This window comes from Artemia franciscana, chromosome 15 (assembly GCF_032884065.1).
Source record: "Artemia franciscana chromosome 15, ASM3288406v1, whole genome shotgun sequence".
NCBI lineage: Eukaryota > Metazoa > Arthropoda > Branchiopoda > Anostraca > Artemiidae > Artemia > Artemia franciscana.
The window spans coordinates 11,260,716-11,282,454 of NC_088877.1; the positions used below are offsets into that span (position 1 = coordinate 11,260,716).

General features: G+C 35.8%; 3 protein-coding genes across 6 annotated transcripts in view; all 3 read right to left on the bottom strand.

Moving 5' to 3' along the window:
- Window positions 1-5,140: 5,140 nt before the first annotated feature.
- LOC136036047 (calnexin-like) overlaps window positions 5,141-21,739 on the bottom strand; it is a 50,391-nt gene continuing 33,792 nt past the window's right edge. For all 4 annotated transcript variants that reach the window (XM_065717985.1, XM_065717984.1, XM_065717986.1 and 1 more), the window contains exon 5: window positions 5,141-5,404. The gene's annotated coding sequence lies outside the window, so the exon portion shown is untranslated. The remainder of the gene's footprint in view (window positions 5,405-21,739) is intronic.
- Window positions 15,180-16,613, bottom strand: LOC136036523 (uncharacterized). The gene has a single exon (XM_065718827.1). It carries the CDS (start codon window positions 16,611-16,613, stop codon window positions 15,180-15,182), a length of 1,434 nt encoding a protein of 477 aa, XP_065574899.1.
- LOC136036524 (zinc transporter zipt-7.2-like) lies at window positions 20,276-21,190 on the bottom strand. The gene has a single exon (XM_065718828.1). It carries the CDS (start codon window positions 21,188-21,190, stop codon window positions 20,276-20,278), a length of 915 nt encoding a protein of 304 aa, XP_065574900.1.

Genomic DNA, 21,739 nt, shown 5'->3' on the forward strand with positions numbered 1-21,739 from the left:
CCTATACAAAACGCTTTTTATATGTCTTACATTCTCTTTTCCGTCTCAGTTTTACGCGTTGGGTTGTTAAGGGTAATAGTCCGGGGTAAATTCTAACCGGGATTCAATTTTCTAGAAGATATTTCCGTTGGGAAGGTGAATGAAGAAGAAAAAACTTTTTTTTCTAAATATAATTAACTTCAAGACCGACAAAATTAAACACATAGCAATTGCTTTGTTTTCTTAGTTTGATATTTTATTTTATTTTGTACGGAGTCGGGGTAGACCTATTGGGTTATACAGTCTATTACGCTTGATGTATTTCTTATCAATGTACTATTTATAAATAGGATGTAAAACAAAGGAGCGAAGTCACTTGGGTAACAGGGAATACTTTAATTACTAACTGTGTCTTCAATAATCATTACCGAAAATAACAGATTCAATTTTTGTTGCTAAATTCTAGGAGATCAAATCTCAATAGCTATCATTAATCTGGACTCTATCTAGCTGAACTCCCAATTCATAAACTATATAGACAGGGGCAAATTTAGAGAATGGGACTGGTCTTGAAAACACCCCCCGCCCCAAATATATATATATATATATATATATAAATCAAAAATAGATCGTAAAATGCAAGACTGTTTTTCTAATAAATTGAAAATATTTCTTTGACTCGTAGGTTGGTCTTAAAATGCAGGTACAAAAATCATAGCCCCATCCCCAAACCCCCTCATGAATTTACAGGTAATTTCCAGGACAAAAATTCCGGATAAAGTCCTGTCGATGGACCAAAAGTATAATGAGGCCTTCACCTGTTGGTTTCTGGATAAGTGAAGTAGAAACGAATGATTTATCAAAGAGACAGGAGGAGTCTGTAAAGCGCAGATTAGGTTTCCATTAGCTACCTGAATTTATGGGAAAAATCAGTAAAGGTTCAAGTGTCCTGTGGTAAATTCAATGGAATCAAAGGAAAAAGTAAAAGATAGACCTGTACTGCAGAGTATGCCAACAATTCAAGTGACTTCTCCGCTTAGTGAGTACGACTGTGAACCGGACCTCTGGGATGTCGATAGCGATTCAGAATAAGAAGTAAGTAGCAATTTCTTCATTAAAGAATTTTTTATATTATAACTGTAACGAGCGACTAGGCTCAATAGTCACCGAAACTCTAAGAAGCGGAACTTTTGTATCAGTAGATGCGTCAAAAGAACCATATTATTATGCTGATTCCAAATATATAAGATTCATCAAGTTAAGTGTTACCCATCAAATGTTACGAGCCTGAGAAAATTTACCTGATTTTCGAAATAGGGGGAACACCCCATAAAATTCAAGAAATCTTGATGAAAATCACACTAGTAGATTCAGCGTACCCGAGAATCCTACTGTCGAAGTTCGAGCTCCTAAATACAAAAATGTAGAATTTTCTATTTTTGCCAGATCACGGATGCTTGTTTATTTGTTAGTATGTTGTTTTTTTATTTTTTTTTCCTCAGGGGTGATCGTATTGAAAAACTGGTTTTAAAAGACCGGGGGAGGGCGTATTCAAACACGGATTAAATGTTCTAGTGCCCTTTTTAAGTGAGAGAAAAGATTGGTTGGCAACTCACCCCCCCCCCCCGCGCCTATTTATTTCCCAATATTATCTGATCAAAATTTTGAGATTGCCATTTCGTTTATTGTAGTCAAAAAATAAAATAACCATATCTTTAGGGGTAAAATTAACCCCCCCCCCACAGTCCATGGAGAGAGGTCTGTACGTTATGAAATTTGTCCATTGTTTACGTATAATATTTTTTATTGGGATGTATACAGATAATTTTGGGCGGGAGGGATTTTGTGCCATTTGGATGATCTTCCTTAAGGAGGGAAAGTCCTTGGGGGGCTACAAATTCCAGGGAAATTTTACACTGGAGGGGGGATTTGGAAGATTTCATACACACAATTTTTTTTAATTGTCTTACATTATCTTTGTCATTTTTTGCGTGTTTTGCCTCCTGTTCCCGGTTTGAAAGGAGGGATTCCCAGAGTGATCGAGAAACCCATTATAGACTTAAGTCTTTTTCAAATGAAAGTATGCTAAGAATAATTTTTCAGGCTTTACCATCCGCAAGAAATTTTACGGAAAATGGGTTTTAGACATGGAAGGAACAGTCTGGAGGGATCTTGTTGGAGCGGGGGATGTTGTTTACAGTGGATGAAATTTTCACAGGAGAGTTTCCGTGAGAGGGGAGGGGTCAGGGAAAAGAGCCAGATTTACCCACATTATTTGAACAAGAGCTAAAAGCTCATATGGCACTTGTGACGAGGCTTTCATGTGAGCCCTCGCCCGATATTCTAGGACTACTGGTTCGGTACAATCACGCCTGAAAAAAAATTCCTATGCGAGAAAGTGGTTTTCTTTGTTTTTCAAGATAGGGGACTTTTAAGTCTCCCAGACAGGATTTTTGGCGGGTTTCCGGCCTGCTTGAAATTCCCATAAATTTATTAATAAACTTTACTATCAAGATTAGCTGGAAAACCAAATACCATTCTTGAATTTGCTTCAAAAGGGCTTCGTCACTTGACAGCAAGGGCGTATCCAGATTTTTTTTTTTTTTTGGGGGGGGGGCATTGTTTTACACAAAGTACTTAATTTCAATTCAAGTATCAATCCTATTAGGCCTATCAGCTGTTGTATATTTCTCTGAAACGAAAAACCACTAAAAACAAAATGGAAGTCAGTTAATACTATGATGCGAAGATCACGGCTGTAGATAGAATTGCATTTTGGAGCGTTTTCAGCTAGTTGTGGTGGGCGGGTATAACCGACAACTCAAAATTTTTTTATATTAAAACTAATGGAGATTAAACTGTAGGAAAAATCCTTACCTTGTATTTCGCTTCACTTTGTTAAAATGTTCCTCGAGAACAAATGTGTTGTTTGTCATTTACTTGATTTAAACTGAAGCATTGAACGGAACATTCCCGTCTAGGTTAGGTTCATCAAACCAACCATAAACTATTTGACGATCAATTTCGCAATCGATGGTTGAACTTGTTCCTAGAGATACAGCTTGTTCCTAAACACAACCTTAAAGCCGTCAAAAACGTGTTTTCATTTTTTGTAGTACGTTATTACGAGTCGATCAAAAATTTCAGGGTAGGGGTCGGGTTCAAACCCGCTAAACCCCCTCCCCCCTGAATACGGCTTTGGCTCTGGGGGTATCTGAATACTTTCTATTTTTTAATATTATTTTTCCCGTATCTTTGAGTCCGTTGATTTTTGGATTAAAATGGAATAGTTGTGGGCATCAAGCCATGGCTAATTGTAGAAAAAGCCACGACAGATAGTCCAATTGGGTGAGAAGAAAAACCTGGCATTAATTCCCCCCCCCCTCATTGCCTTATACAATCTTCCCAAAGATTGTATGATTTACTACAAACCGGATCTGACGAGGCTTACCGACAACTCTTGCCAATCCTCCCATGCTTATCTAATTAGCATACAGTTGATCTGTCGCTATCTTCATTTTTTTTCACTCCAAGAGAAGCTATCGTTTTTTTTTTTGGTCCGCCCTCGTCTGCCTTCAGCCTCCCTAAAAGTTTTTTAACCAAAATATTACTAAACATTAGGAGCCACTGGATCGACGTTTGGGATATATAAAAGCCTCTTGCACCATTTTCGAAGTTTAAAAAATTTCTCCAGTATTCCTTTGCCATCACAACTTCAACAGGATTCAACTCAAGTGTAGAGGGCCCTTGGTAAAGAGCGAAGTGGCTTCCATGTATTGTTTATTTGTTATTCCCGGCCAATTCATATAGAAGCAATGGTTGTAGAAACTTGAGAGATGGCTCATTCGATCGGATATCTGTACATGTTGTGACGGAAAAGACAAACATTGCCTTTTAAAAAGGGACAGCTTTAGAACTTTCTCACTATAATCTGAAAAGACTCCTGCACGGGTATATACTTTTTGGAATCTAGGTGACTAGATTCAGTCATATTGTGCACGGTCTATGTCTATCACCTCTTCAGATCTTTAATAGGCCACAATGCAACCCACTGATTACAAGAGGATTTGGCTATACTCTTTGTATAGTTTCAAAGGATTTTTGGTATTTGCGCACTTTAGGAAATGGTTTCAAAATTCTTTTTTTCTACTTATCAGGAAACTCAAGCTTCAGACTCAGAGGTCGCTATCAGTCCAGGTAGGAGACTGTCTAGCTTCAGTTTGTAAGTTTTGTTTTTTGTATTCTATACTACAAGCAGTTCTTCACTTATAAGTTTCCGAAACTTTCACTGCAACTAGTACCAGACGTTTTTATTTTGTTTAAAAAGACGCGGTAAGGGCCCTCTTTCTGATATTGATAATACCCTAACTTTCCATCCTTATACAGTAGTGGTCAGTAAATCCTTAACTAATGAAATACAAAACCAATTTACTTTTTAAGAGTTTCCGAGATTAAATCTGCCTGCCAACTAGTCTTCAGCATTTAAGACTAACTTTCTGACCTTGTCTTACTTTCTAACCCAAAGGGTAGGGAACTTATAAGAGTGGCAACTAACGCTAACGTTAGTTCCCCATTACACTACCTGGCTGAAGGGCTGTAAAACGGAGATTAGCACCGCCGATAGGGAGTGTAAAGTCAAATGCAGTATTCTTTACCGTAATTTGCCTCACAGAAATGAAAAAAAAAATTACGAAAAAGCAAAAACGAGGATAATACCAGCCAATGAAAAAAAAAAGGCAGGATAAATGTGCAGATATATCCGTTGAGACCCTGACTCGATCGGAATTGCTTGGAGAGGGCCTCATTTAATTTAGTATTTGTCTTTTTTTTATTTGCCCCGAGACATTTATCTCTGTAATAAATGTGATTTATCTCTGGACGATCGAACGGAGGTCTCAACCGAAATATCTGCATATTTCGATTGAGCACATTCATCCTTCCTTTTTTCACTGGCTGGAATTATGCTCATTTCTCCTTCTTCACGAATTTTTTTTCAGTTTCCTATGTATAGCCAGTGTAGTCTTAGAAATTATTAAATGACCCTCGCCTGCCTCACGCCTTACCAATTTCTATCGCCTTCAAATGATTTACGATCTTCTAAAATCTGCTACGTCTGGAGATAGCGAATTTAAAAAACTAAGGTTATAATCCAAAACAACAATTCATTCATTTAAAACTCTATTTAGAAAAGAGAAAAAACCCCAAGGCCTAGCAACTTAAAAAAGATAAAAATAAATAAATTGAAAACACACTATCGGTAACAAAACATTTTCTTTCAATAAAACAACTACTAAAACAGAGTTGTGAATCCTCACTTGACAAAGGCTTTATACAATAATGGCGACCTACAAGTTTCTTTATCTTCTTCTAGTATAAATAGCATTTCACGAACAGTCGGTCTCTTAAGTCTTGGACGATAAGGCATCTACAAGAAAGAAGAAAATTATCAATTTTTCGTTTTTATAATTATAAATTATTCTTACATAACCATAATATAATTACATAACGATATAAATTATTATCATGTTTAATTTTAATTATATATGTTTGTTATATATTTTTATAATTACTATATAATTACCTTCCGTTAAATAACAATGCTATAAATTCGCACACGGGAAAAAAGTTAAATTGGACAGGCATAATTGTACATCTAAAAAAACTGGGATAGAGGGTGAAATTTCTATACTAAAGCAAGTTTCAGTTTCTGCAGATCAAAGTAAAATCCTGAAAATACGCAGGAATATACGAAAATCCAGATATTTTAGAAGTACCCCCCCCCCCCCGTCGAGTCTTGATTATTTGCACCATATGGTGCAATCCTACGTCACATATTCATATAAATACACTTGTCTCATTTCTAAGGTCGTGTCAAACAGAAAAACTTGAGGGGTTGTATACATGAACTCTTTAAAAATATTAAACTCAAAATTAATTAAGAAATTAAACCATCATATTTCTTTTTGAGCTTCCTGATACAACGTCTTAAAAATATTTTTATATATTTAAATTTAAAACTTTTTTTATTAGCCAGCTTTTACTAACCAGACTAATTACACACAAATTAAGATACATGTTTTAAGATACAAATTAAGATACAACAAAATTGGTAGCTATAGAGTTTAGAAATGCCGATATTTAAGCTGAATAACTTTGAAACTGCTGCTTGAAATGAGAGAATTGAAAACTATTTGGGTAACCCGTCCACGGTAACCAAACCACTAGCCAAGGACCCCCCCCCCAAGAAAAACTATCTGACCCAGTCGTATACTTAATTGAATTTTTAGTTACTATGGACTAGAAATTCGATAGTTTATTCTACAGCATAAACTATGTCTTTGGGGATGACTTACTCCTCCACAGTCCCCATGGGAGGGCCTGCAAGCTACAAACTTTGACCAGTGTTTACACTTAGTAATGGTTATTGGGAAGTGTACAGACGCTTTCAGGGGGATTTTTTTTGGTTGGGGGGAGGGGGTTATGCGGGTGGATCTTTCCATGGAGGAATTTGTCATACGGGAAGAAAATTTCCATGAAGAGGGCGCAAAATGTTTTAGCATTTTTTTAAAGACCAATGAAAAAATAAATGAAAAAGTTTTTTCAACTGAAAGTAAGAACCAGCATTAAAACTTAAATCAAACAGAAAGTTTTACGCATATGAAAGGTACACCTCCTCCTAATACCTCGCTCTTTACGCTAAAGTAACTTTATGAATTTCAACTATTTATTCTACGGCCTTTGTGATTCAGGGGTCATTCTTAAGGAATTGGGACAAAATTAAAGCTTTAGTGTAAAGAGTGAGGTACTGACGACGTGGTGAATCCCCTCATGTACGTAATAAAAACATACGAGTATAGAAGTTCGTTACGTAAGCTAATTCGTAAGTTACGTATTTTTACAAATAAAAACGTTTGAATCAAAAGTTCTAGTTGCTTTTTTAAATAACCAAAAGAATTGGAGGGTAACAATGCCTACTCCCCCGCTCTTTTTCCTCAAAATCGTCCGATAAAAACCATGAGAAAGCCATGTAGTCATGAAAATAAATTAATATGCAAATTTCTTTTTAATTATTCATGTGCGGAGAGCCCAAATCAAAACATGCAAACGTTCAGAAATTAAATATAAAAAAACAAGTTTTTTTAACTGAAAGTAAGGAGCGATATTAAAACTTAAAACGAACAGAAATTGCTCCATATATAAAAGGGGCTGTTCCCTCCTCAACGCCCCACTCTTTACGCTAAAGTTTTTTACTGTGTTAAAAAGTAGAGTTAAGAGAAAGAGTCAAACTTTAGTGTAAAGAGCGGGGCGTTGAGGAAGGAACAGCCCCTTTTATATATGGAGTAATTCGTTCTATTCTATTCGTTTTAAGTTTTAATATCGCTCCTTAATTTCAGTATAAAAAAAACTTTTTTTTTTTTTATTTCTCTTAATAGTGACATCAGATCCAAAATACACAATCATCATTGATTGATTCAGAGTTTGTTGTGTAAACACATTATTTCTGGATAATAACCTCTCAATCAAGTAAGGCCTTTTACCTGGATGGTTTTCCCTAGAGACTTATAGTCCGATTGTTCATGTAACTGCTATTGACATTAAATCCCCTGGGATTCAGTGACTTAATAGGTACAGAGTTGTGAAGAAAAAGATTCAATTAGCAGTATCTATTAGTAAGTTCTTAAGCCAAATCATAACAGTTGTAATAACCGGCTTGGATACGGACTTAGATAATATAAGACTAATTTTTGTTTGTGATAATAGTGTGTGACGTTATGCATTTGAGAAAGGATTATTCAAACGGACATTGTGTAATCGCTCTGGAATAATGGCGAGCGGAGAACTGGTTTATTTGCCAATTCTGAACTTTTTGTAGTTTAGACGAAATAATGGTGTTGATGATGATCTTATTATTCGGCATGCCTTGGAATTCTTCGATGCAGCTGCTGTTGCGGGTGCAAAGTCTGCTTTTTGGGAAAAAATTTGCCCAAGACGTGCAGGAAATAAGGCTACACAGAGTCATTTACGTGATATTCTTGAGCTGCTGGCGAAATGTGATTCTGAAGATTTAACCGTACCTACGTATGTTATCTTGTCAGCTAATGAAGTTCTTTCGGTTCCTGACCTGATGTTTTCACATCTATCCTCGAAGCTCACGCGAATGGATAAAGTCCTTAGGTAAAATTGGAGCAAACAGTATTACTGGCTTTCATATAAAATGAATATACCACTCGATGCCGTTTTTAATGCTCTTTACAAATATAATAATCACTTCTACCGGAAATTCAGATTTAAGCACTTTTTGACCTCTTAAAAATGACCTAAATATGGGGTCATTACAAATCTGTAATAGTTTAGAAACAAATTTGGGCTATATATTTGCACATCAGGGGAGGGGGGGGGAGGGTAAAGCATAGCATATATTAAATATGTAAACTAACCATTGCTGTTTTTTTTTTTTTTTATGTGTGCTGTTCAATTTCAATTTATTCAAAAAGAAAAGAAAACACAAAACAACAATAATAATAAAGATCCTAGAAGCGAACTTGTTAAGGACCAAAACAACAAAAAATTGTAAATGAAAAAGAGAGAGAAGAAAAAAAAAGAAAAGAAAAGAGAAAACAAGGGTAATTAAAGCAAATTGAACAAACATTTAGAGAAATATAATATCAAGATTTTAGTACATTGCTATATAGCGTCCGAAAACTTGTGGATAGCTCGACACTGGAGGGCATTACATTCCATTGAATTATAGATTTATAAATTGGGGATCGCTGGGCGAAACTAGAGATACACCTGGGGACAATGAAGGAACGGTTGGATGAACGGAGACAGTGGCCTTCAGAATTATTACTATTAAAATAAGTTAATAAGTGGGGAGGAAGATTTTTATGGTAAGCGGAATATGCAAGGGATAGATTTAACTTTTTGATGATTTGTTCAAAAGGGATAATACCAAAATCGGAGTACAAGTCCTTGGTGGGATATAGTCGTGGCAACCGGAAAACTGCTTTGACGGCACGGTTTTGAGCAGATTTTAATTTATTGGTAACTGAAGGATAAGTATTGCCCCATACAGATCCGCAGTATGAGATATATGGGTAAATAAAAGAACAATAAAGGGTGACAAGGATATCGGGAGGAAGAAAATAGTTCACACGATTAATTATACTTACCTGTCGCAAAATTATGGCTCTGATATAGGACACATGTGTTGCAAATGATAGGCAGGAGTCTATGTGGACACCAAGAAACTTGGCAACTTCGACCTGCGGGAGGAGATTGGTAGAATATTTTAGGCCAAGTGCTGGCTGAACTTCATTTTTTTTTGTAAGGGGTTTGAAATAATACCACCTGACTTTTCTTGCTGTTAATGGTCATGCAGTTAACGAGACACCACTCCTGTACTCTATTCAGAAGGGTTTGAGTAGAGGTGACGACGGATGGTAAATTAGGACCGGTGATGAAAAAGTTGCTATCGTCAGCAAAAAGTACTGGGTGCACTGATGGGCCCAGGTCCGTAATCAAATCATTAATATAAAGGAGAAAAAGTATTGGACCAAGAACAGAGCCCTGTGGGACGCCCCTCCGGACAGGTAGGGGATGTGAAGTCACCCCGCCCAGTCTCACACTCTGTACTCTACCAGAGAGATAAGAGCCGAACCATGAGAAAGGAACTCCGCGAATCCCTAGGTTATTGAGTTTACTTAATAAAACACTGTGATCAACCATGTCAAAGGCCTTTGAAAAATCCAGAAATAAGCCCAATACAGTATTTCTAAGGTCAAGTTGGGAACGTATAAACTGTGTGGCGCCTATTATCAACGAATCGGATGACTGATTCCCAAATACAAAGGGAGAAAGACGTCGGAATATAATTCTCTCAAGCATCTTAGATATAACTGGGAGAAGTGAGATTGGACGATAATTGCTTATCTCAGACGGATCGCCTTTTTTATGAATCGGGATAACAATTGCTGATTTAAATATTTCTGGGAAGACTCCATTGGTCATAGACAGGTTTGCTATGTGCACAATGGGTTCACAAATATAGGAAGATACGGTCCTAAGAAGCTTATTACTTATGCCAAAGAAGTCAGGTGTACTACTATTAGAGAGAGATTCGATAACTTGAAGCACCTCTTTGCGATCAGTTGGAGAGAAAAACATGGATCTGGGATTCTTACTAGGGTGTACTGACTGTGAGAAGGAACAGGAGTTAGCATTTGGAATATTAGTGAAATAATTATTAAAAGCATCCGGTACTAAAATTGGGTCAATTAATCTGCCACTGATGTCCCTAAGGTTAATAGGAACAGATCTTGAATTCCTTTTTTTTGAAAGGATTTCATTTATTGTAGACCAAATTTTTTGCAAGTTCCCTTTGCAGTGAGAGATTTTTGAATAATAATAATTTTTCTTTGCTTCCCGGATGGGTTTGGTATATATGTTTTTGTATTTTTTATAATTAGTTAGGTAAATAACGCTACTGGTTTTGCAAGCTAACTTATATAGGTCATTTTTTCGATATGAAGAGATTATCAGGCTATTTGACATCCAGGGGCGTATATGGGTAGTTTTTCGGTTTGATTTACGAACTGGAAAGGTTGAACTAATAAGATCACTCAATCCCTGTGTAAAACTACTTGTGGCTGAATTAACATCCTGACAATCCAAAGTCTTGGACCAGTCGAAGGATTTCAAACAATCCGTGAACCGGTTCATATTCACAGTATTATATATTCTATTAGACGTAGGGGTATTAGTTCTACGGGGTTGAGTAGCTGATAGGGAGGGTAAGGAAAGATAGATTGGAAAGTGATCTGACAGGTCAGAAAATATTATTTGGAGGACAGGTGGTTTCCCAGGGAAGTGGATACAAAAATGTTATCAATTAAAGTAGCGGTAGACCTCATGGGATCAACTCTAGTAGGAAAAAGGATTGTGGGAAGAAGACCACTTGAGGTAAATGTTTCAAAGAAGGTATCACTATCATTGTTATTGCTAACATTTAATAAATTACAATTGAAGTCCCCAAAAACTATTGCCTTCTTTTGTGGTAAATTAATAAAACTAGAAAAATCATCAAACTGATTACAAAAGAAAGGTGTCGGAAATGAGGGTGGTTTATAAAATAACGAAAAAATAAAAGAATTCTCGTCTACACTTATGTCGACGATTATTGAATAAATGCATCTATTATTTATAGGTTGCGAGAACAAGAATTCACAATCTAATAGTCTGGTGAATTTTAGACTTGATCGGATGTAAAGAGAAATGCCACCAGAGGACTTGGTTAATTTTCTTTCAATATGAATAGCTTGAAAGCCAGTGAGGGAAAATTCATTAGTATCATCAATTTCTGAAAGCCACGTCTCCGTTATTCCAATTACGTCGAAAGGGCAGTAACCATTTGTTAAAATTAAATCTTTAAAATTAGCCCACTTATCCCGTATGCTTCTGATATTAAAGCAAATTACATTAAGTTTGGTCTCTTCCATTAGCTTAGGTTTCACATTTTTCACAAAATCAAAAGTGTCGAGATATTTACAGTTAATATGGTTTAAAGGGCTATCGGGGCTAGCTAAGGTGTTGGTGGACAGATTATTTTGGTCATCGTAATAATTAAAAACAACATTATTGCACAGTGACAAATTATTAAGAAACGTAAAATCTTGTAAAGTACTTGTACTTGTGTTTGTTTGACTGTTCATTTCTTAAGCAGTAGTTTCTGTGCTTCTGGACATTTATACGAATAACAGGGGTGGTCGGAGGAGCCACAGGGAGCACATTTCATGACAAGTTGACACGGGTTTTCTTTGGAGTTCTGGTGGTCACCAGCGCATTTAGAGCATCTCGGGGAAGCTTTACAGTTATTTGCAGTATGGCCGTAGCACTGAAATTTGTAGCACTGGGTAGGCAAAAACTTGTACTCAGTTAAAGGTAGACGCTCGTAACCAATAACAAGGGGATTCTCAGTGGCATAGTTTAGGTGGTCACGTGACTCAAACTTTAATCGAAAAGACCTCGTACTTCCTAACTGAACAACTTCTATACAGTTATTAGCGAGATCGCATAGGTCACTTTTAGATGTTCCGTCAGGCACTCGGCGTACTTTACCGAAAAAGGCAGGACTCTTCACTTTAGCATTAATGGATTGGTCTACTTTGCTTAATGCATCTGCCAAAGTATTGGCGGCACCCTTTTCCGACAGAACTACTTGCCATGCATCCCTCCTAGGCCTCAAAACAACTATGCTTGAACTGACACCCCCACAAGCTTTATCCAGGAAATCTTTTCGAGCGTCAATATTATTCAAGTTTTTTGGTGGATTTTTCATAATAACTGAATAGGACGGTTTTGCGGGTGGGAGAGGTTTCATATCAGGAATAGTTTGCACGACTGACCTTGCTTTATGGTGCTCAGCGAAGCTTTTAAATTCCATGTAGAGTTCATTAACCTTTCGAGTTAACGTAGCTGTTGTCTCCCCTGGCACACAAGGGACCTGATCTGGCTCGAAAATCAGATACTGAGGTAGGCTGATCTTTTTCTCATCACAAAGATCAAAGGCTCGAACCATATCACTTACATTATCAGTCACTTTGGGGCGCTCAGTTTCCCTAGTAATAGAGGCGTCAGCCCACAAAATCTTCTTTGCTTCAATTAACATATCTCCTTTGAAAAAATCGCAAGCAATTTTTACAATATTATCAGCTGAACAACCTGCATTTCTAGCCCGTGAAATGAAATTCAACACGGGATTCAAGACAAGTCTTTCACCTGGCATCATCAGGTGAAATGATCAAATTTCATCAAAATTCGTGGGCGGGGCCACAATAGTTGTCAGTAAAAGCAATAGCAAATCAGGTAGCAATACTCACAAGATATATAGGCCTATTCAGAAGTTGCGTACACAATTTTAATTATCCAAAATCCAATTATTCAAAGCAAATTGTTCACAGCACGTTACACAACTTAAATAGTTGCGTACACGATTTTAATTATCCAATTATCAAAAGCAAATTGTTCACAGCACTACATAGCATTGTACACAATTTCAATAGTTGCGCAATGAAATAAATATCCAAACAATAATCCTCTGTAAGTTAACCAACCAATATAAACTGGTTTTCATCCATATAGGTCAAAGACTGAATGAATTGCCCTCCTTTAATATCGCATTTACAACTACTTTTTCAAATGTGTTTGTGTTGTTCTGTCGTGTCGGACAGTTTCTTGTGTGGCACAGTTACTTCTATTTTAAAAAGGGGGAAAGATCCATTCTCATGTTCATCTTATCGTCCTATCACTGCTTCTTGTACCTTAAGCAAAGTCCTTGAGTATTTACTTCTCCCTTCTATAACAGATAATATAAATTTTGGAGTTAACCAGTTTGGTTTTCAGCGTGGTCTGGGATGTCAGCATGCCCATAAATTTCTTTCTACTCTGCTATCTGATGCTTCCGGGAAGGGCTATGATCTTTATTTTTGTTCTTTAGATCTATCTAAGGCTTTTGATTCTGTAGTTCACTCCCAAGCCCTGTTTTCTTTGCTTAAATGTGGAGTGAATGTTTCTATGGTTTCTTTATTAATATTTTGATAAGGTCATTCTTTCCCTCATATTAAATCTTCTCCTTTTGATTCTTCTATGTTAAAGATCTCCGTAAGACAAGGTGGAGTTTTATCTCCATCAATTTTCAAAATTTGTATTGCTGATATTTTAAATAGTCTTCCAACAACTTGCATTTTAGCTAGTTCAAATGTCTCATATTTTGCTTATGCAGACGATATTCTTCTCATTAGTAGTAGAACTAAATCTGGGCTTTCGGCTTCTGTTCGTTCTATCTCTACTGCTTTCTCGACTGTAGGTCTAACCCTTAACCCTGATAAATGTGAATCCCTCCATTTTGGTCCTTCTCCTAACCAATCTTCTAGACTTAATTGTTCTTTAGGTAGGTAATTTTATTCAAAAAACAATACAATAAACTTTCATTCATCAGCTAAAAAAAAAGGCCGCAATGGCCTGTAAGCATAGCTGACATCAAATACGATCCATTTCTTTAACATATTTCACTTACATCAAAAAGAAAAATAAATAAGAGAAATAAACTAAAAAAAAGAAAAAAAACACAAAAAAAGAAAACAAAACAAAAACTAATGGTCAATTTAACAAAATGGGGGGAGATACCCCTCTCTCAATCTAAAATACTCAACATTACTAATTGTTCAGAAGGTGGGCCTTGAGGCGTCGCTTCAGCTGAGGCAGACTTTCTGATTCCTTAACTTGATGTGGGAATGGATTCCAGACGGACGGTCCCATGTATCTGATGACATGAGCCGACCGGGAAGTATTCCGAAACTCATGAACAAGATTATTTGAATTTCGCGTGTCATAATCATGACAGGAAGAACCCAAGCTAAAAAAAAATCATTAAAAATATCAGGCCCTAAATTATGTAGACACTGATACACTAAAATACCAATCTGCATGTCTCTGATTTTTCCAACATCCAAAATATCAAACTTCTTATATATAGAAACAGTGCTAGCGCTTCCACGACTATAATTTCCTAGAATTCTAATTGCCTTCTTCTGTTGCACTTGAACTCTCCTGTAATTAGACTGAAAGTTACTAGCCCAGATTAAACAACCATAATTTATATACGACGCTATTAAAGTATGGTACAGTGACATTAAAACTTTCAAAGGAAGCACATTTTTTAGACGCCGCAGCATTCCAACTCCCCTTGACACTTTGCAGGAAACTAGGTCACTGTGCGCCTTCCAACTCAGTTTGAAGTCAAGAAGAAACCCGAGGTAACGCGTTTCTCGGACTTGTTTTAAAGAAACACCATTGTACTTAATATCTGAAGGTAAATCTTGGGGCTCACCAGTCCTTCTAAAAACCATGTAACTTGTTTTTGAAGCATTAACAGCAAGTTTACTGAGTGTAAAAAACGTATGTAGTCCCTTTAAAGCACTGTTTGCTCGGTCTATCAAGTCCGGCAACGATTTGGCAATAACAGTTATAGCAGTGTCATCAGCAAAAGACGTTAAGTAACCAGGGACAAAAAATCTCATACTATCTACATAAATTAAAAATAAAAGAGGACCTAGGACAGAACCTTGTGGCACTCCGCAATTCAATGGGTAAGCTTGTGAAACTTCATTATTTATTACGACTTTTACACTTCTACCTCGCAACTACGACTCAAACCAACTCAAACACTTATTCCTAATACCTAACTTCGACAATCTATCCAGCAAAATTCCAAAATCAACAGTATCAAAAGCTTTCTTAAAATCAATGAAAATTGTCATGCAAAAATAATTTTTTTCCAGTGCACCGTTTACCTTATCAATTAAATTTAAAGGAGCATGCACAGTTGAATGTCTTTTTCTAAATCCAAATTGAGTTTCAGACAGAAATCCGCAATTTGTTAGATGCTCATATAGTCTTTTGTGCACTATTTTTTCATATAGCTTTGAAATGATGGGTAGTATTGATATAGGTCTCCAATTTGAAAGGTCACTTAGAGTCCCAGACTTCGGAAGCGGGATGACTTTGGCCATTTTCAGCGAACAGGAAAATTGACCCTCTGCCATTGACAGTTTTATTAAAAATACTAGTACTGGAAGAATATTCGGAAGCACTGATTTTAGAGTTCGTAGGTTGAGGCCATCGGTCCCAGCACTGTTTGATTTTATTGAAAAAACAATATTCTCTATTTCTACAGAATCGCAGGGTTCTAATTTCATTTCAAAATCTTGACCTCTTAGGTCTTCAAAAGTTGATTCTTCTATCAGCAACTCGTTGTTCACTGCTGCTTCACTCTGAACAGTTTCACCAATCTTCGAGAAATGATAAGCAAACAAATCACATACTTTGTCAAGATCTCGAACTATTTCGCTACCAGCATTTAGGCTATACTGTTGTGGAGCAGGACTACCTCTGATCACTTCATTAATAATTATCCAAGTGGCTTCAGGGTTTGATGCATTTTTCTTAAATTCTTCGCCATAAAAGTTTCTCATTTTCTTTCGTCTAGTAGAGTTAACTAGATTACGTTGATCTTTGAACTGTGCAGAACTAAACTCATTTGGTTCATTGATGTGTGCTGTATACAAAGCATTTCTTATATCAATCATTCGCAAAAGCTCATCATCAATCCAAGGTTTTCTCGCTGCTTTTTTTCTTATTTTCATGCTTTTCAGTGGGCATGTCGAGTCATAAATACCTAGCAGCGTGGTGTTGAACTTTTCAAAAGCCAAAGATGGGTTATTCTCCCTAAATATACTCTCCCAATTTACAGCACCTAGCTCTTCTGAAAACATTTTAACGTTCGCTGGCTTCAGATCTCGGATCTGTATATTACGCTTCACTACTTGTTTTTTTATGTGAAGTCCTAATCTAGCTAGGACTGGCAGGTGATCGGAGATGGGCGAAACTGTAACATCTGCGCATGTAGTTGCTACTTGACGTGACGAAACAAATATGTTGTCAATCAAGGTCGCAGAATGCTCGGTGATCCTTGTTGGAACTGTGACCACAGGGTATAGATCGTAAGATGACATGAAATTTAAAAAATCAAGATTCATACCAGCTAGTATTTTCAAGTCACAATTAAAATCACCCATTATCATAAATTCCAAACCTGAATTTTTTACATTCAGCATTAAATCATCAAAACCAGACATAAAACGATCAAACATAGCACTTGGTGGTCTATAAATAATACAAAATAAAAAATTCTTTTCTTCAAATCTAACTTCAACAGAAAAACTTTCAAACTCACCCTCTAGCCAAACCTCAAGATCATCACGCACCTTATTAACGAGAGAAGACTATCCCTACCCAAATACGTTTCACATAAAGCAAGCAACTGAATAGAATCATTTTCATACATAAACTGAACAATATCATGATAAGATGACGTAATGTGGCAGTTCCACGCGCACACAAGGCACTCATTTATTCTTTTATTAATGTCTACAGGTCCATTAATATACGTGCTAAAACGACCCGGCCGAAAACTTAAAGTAGACTGCTCTGCCACAAGCTTAGATAATAAATATTTGTCAATATCAAATGGGTCTTGTTCATATCGCTTAAGCCGCAAACTTAGTAGATCAGTACCCATTAAAACAAAAAATAGTAAATATTGATGTTACTATCGAACAATAAAAATCAAAATAAAAAAATATCTGAAAAAGAAAATGGAGAAAAAAATATAAAAAAAATATAATCAACAAAATCACATGCAATCAACAAGTGACCTTATTCTGCGAACAGAAGGGTCGCTTGGCCTTTTCACAAGGACATTACCATGGTCTGTCCAAACATACTTCACACCAAATTTGTCTCTCGCCATGTTTAAAATGTCTCTTCGACGCTTTGTTAAAGCCTCAGTGATGTATACACCGGTACGCGCTAATTTTGCTTTTTCTTTGAAGACTCTTCGGACAATATCTTTGCTCTGAAACTTCACCATTATTGGAGCTACTTTACCAGAACCATCAGCGCTGATCATATTCTGCCGGAATCGAAATACACTTGTAATATGCCCATCCGTTATATCACTAACACCTAACTTCTGCTTAACCAAATCAATCACAGTGGTATTCAGGTTAACACCTGGCTGTTGTTTCATTCCATGGATTACGAGACTATTAAGCAGAACTTATTGGTCATAATCATCAAGCCTCATCTCTATGCGATTAACGCGCTCCTCAAGATTTCCAATAAGTGTTTTTAGGGTTTTGAGTGATTTTTCAAGCTTTTCAAATTTAGGATTATATTCAACCACAATAGAGTCGTACACTTCGCTGACAATTGTATCCACAGAGCCACCACCAGTAGCCATTTTTGCTACTTTACGGGCTATATCATTTTTTAGACTCAACTTCGTTTTTTCCAACTCAGCCTGCACCGTAGCCACTTGGCCAAGTAGACCTGAAGTCGCAGGTTCAGGGTCAGCCAGAGTAAGATTCTTAGTGGCAAAGTTTTACTTCTACGATATATATCGGGCATCGACTCTAGCTCAGCGAAAGCTTTATCTACTCCTTTTGATTTGTTTTTTTAGGCCTGTTGAAATTTAGCCTTTTTGGACGTGATATTTGATTCAGTGGCTATATATTCACTTTGCTGACCGTAGCAGAAAACAAGGTATTTGGAATCTCCGTCACCCTCAGTTCTAACTTTCATTATTCTTGATGGCCAGAGAGGATATCCTGCAAAGTGGACTAAAACCAAGTCGAACTGCCTAAACTTTGGCACTTTAAGGTGGCAAAAAATAAACCGAAAAAAGTATGAAATGAAGAAAAAAAAACTTCACTTGCAAGAGAAGTATAAATAAAGGGGTCAAACTCAATACGAACAGAAATTCACTCAAGTAGGGCTCAAAAGCCCCTATGCATTCCAAATGCCAGAAGATAATTTTCACTTTATTGAGAGAAATACAAATAAACGTGCATTATCATTTTATTGCACATATGCTGATTTTCATAGCTTGAAATATTAATAGTATTTGATTTATTAAAATTATAAAAGTAAAAAATTTAACCAATTTGTTTTCAGTAAAGTACAAATTAATGTCTCAAATATCAAAATTATGACTGTAGGCTCCTAATCCTGCTTATGAAGTGTTTACATTTTAACGGTGGGAATTCGGCCTGTCGTGGGCTAGAACTTATTAGAATTTTTTACTTCTAAACGTAAGAAAAAGTTACCATACATCCTAGCCTATTTAAACAAAATTATTCTACTTCGCAACACTTGCCTTAGATGTTTCTTATCCATGATAGAGTCTGTCTATGATTTAGTTCGTTTGTTTTATCTTTAATATCTCGGAATTAAAAACAGGGAACTGGTCTATTATTAAGCAACATTGTCCAAGTTTAAGGTTAATCCTAAAGTATGTCTCTAATTAGACTCCATTGCCATCTATAAGTACGGTTAAAATAATTTGTGTTGAGATTTAGTTAAAATATAAAAAAAAAATGACACACTTCTCGAGAAAAAAAAAATTTCTGGAATTACTGAATTTTGTTCCATTGCTTAAAATTTGAATAGTTACTTAATAGGTGAAAATACGAGGAGCGCTATTTAGAGCCTGACTTCTGACCAAAATCCTAATAATATACTTTTCATGAAAGCTTTCAGGATGTTTTACCACTCAATGATAACAGTAAGGAATTAGAATATTGTTTAGTATAGTACAATAGAATATAGTATAATAAGCAATTAGAATATAGTAAAGTATAGCATAATAGAATATAGCATAGTAAGGAATTAGAATATAGTATCACCAGCAAGAATCAAAGAATTAAACAAATAGGAGTTCCAACGCGGTTTTTATTTCAAGTGGTAAAAGTTAGGATTCAAAATCCATTGGATATTGAGTTTGTCCAATGGCCAAAAAATCTTTCATTTTTGATCTTTCCACGCTTGAGCCAATTAGCTTGCTCTTACATGCATGAGAGCTACCATTAAACCATTAAAATCTAGTCCTCCAGACAAAGTACAAAGTTTACCAACGCTAAAACTACACTCAAGCTTTATTTTATCTTTAAATACATTTTATGAAATGAACCAATGCATGGTGAAATATATAAGCACATACATTTCTTAGAAAAACAACAAAATACACAAAATATCCAAAACATACATTTTTTGTCCCTCTTCGTGTTCACTCGATAGATTCCATCAGATTCAACACCAGTAAAACCTGTGTGCATCTCCAAATTTTGTTCCCATTCATTATAAAGGTAAAAACAAAGAGAAAACTTGTCTTTCTCCTATTTCTCTAATAAATCTCGGACTATTCGCGAAAAAAAAACCCATGGAAGGAAGATCAAGAGTTACAAGAATATTATCTGGTTTAATGTCGGCATGCACTATGTTAAAATTCTCATCTTGCATTATGTGTAAACAGCAATAGTGTTTATACTGTAAAGACGGAAAATTATAATATCAAAATTAAATTAAACAGAATATAATTATTTAAATAAACGGCATAAAAAAAGTGTAAAGGTATAATATTCACACTTAATGCGAGTTTTGATACCCTGCAATAGTTTACAACAGGGCACCAGCCAATTTCTTGTTTCCATTAATGTAAAAGTATGACTGTAAAGCACATAGAATGATTTTATATCAACAAGAGAAAAAGCGAACAAAAACCTTTTTCAAGGCAAAGATAATTTCTTTACAAGTTGAGAAGCGGTTTTACCACGGTGTCTGAACTTGCCATCAGTCCACCACATTTAAATCAATTAGGAGCTTCACTCAAAATTAGCAATTAGAACGTATAATAAACTCCAACAATAAAAGCTATAATTTCAAAAATAGACTGTTTGAAACTGGACTTTTCCAATATTTTTGGAATGAATAAAACAGTTGCACCATAAATAGACCCTCCGGCAATAAATGGAATAATCCAAGAAGTAGCAGCATTCAAGCAGAAGGAGATCTTATGTGGAATTACAAGAACAAAAACTGTGACTGTTGTAATTATACCGATTGGTCGCCCAACAAGAAACGAACCTCCTTTTGCTAAACCATCTTTGAATTTATGTGTAAAATCTGCTGCCAAATTCAAGAATGCAGCTACTTTGATGCTCCTTTCTGTCTTCTCAGTATTTTCTTTGCTATCACTATTCTTTTTAGTGTCCTTTCCATTTTTGTCACTATTCTTGTTTCCATCTTTCTGAGCTTCCTTGGCTTCTTTTTCCTTTTCTTCGATTTTAAACTTTTCAGAATGAGAATGTCTGTATCCTCCTTTTGCAATACGGACACATTTATCAACCATCAAAAACGTCAAAATCCCAAATATTACCCACAATCCAACACTCATATCATGAGGCTTGTGTTCATGATCGTGACTATGTGAATGGCCATGTCCTGCTCCCTCCATCATTATCATTCCAGGAGGAATAAGGTGAAGAAATGCATCTCCTAAAATTCCACCAGATGTAAAACTGATCAAAACCTTCAACAATGAATCTCCCATTGGTGCTAAAAATAAGTAATAAATTTTTGTAGTAATAAAACTAAAAAATAAGCTTTTATTTGAGATAAACGCTTTCAATTCAGCTGCAGTGGCAGGGAATGTCTCAGGTTTTCCCCGAACTACTCCATCAGTACCAATAATAGCCCCTTCTGAAATGTCTTTAGAAAACGATTCACTTTCATCCTGATTATTCCATGTAGACATCTTATAATTTTTAATAAGTCTTAACGAATGGAAGTCATGGTGTTGAATAGCAGCAACCTAACAAAAACAAATTTAATTCTAAAATTTTCAGGTAATTTTCTACTTTGAAATAAAAACTAAAAATTAGTGCTCAGACCCCATAAATATTTTTATTGTTTACATAATAGCTTTAGTGGTTCTGAACTGAAAACTAAATAAAAAAAATATATAATTTCTTTTCTACGAAAATATAGCACAAAAGATACGCACTTTAGAAGTTAAGCCAAAAAAGTACGAGTCCAGGAGACAATTATAACTATGAAGCGAGAGATGAAATAAAATTTTCGCTGATTAAATCGAACAAAAAACAAAACTAATTTTAAAATGTTCAGGTATTTTATAGTATGAATTAAAAATTAATATTATTGCTTTTTTTCTCAATCTGTGAGTTCTAACTTCAGTAATCTGTTTACAGATATAATATCAGGTGATCTTTTTTGTGTCGATATTGCAACATAACTTTCACGGTTTGTAGCATCTGAGGCCTCAGTTCACATATGCTCTTAGTTG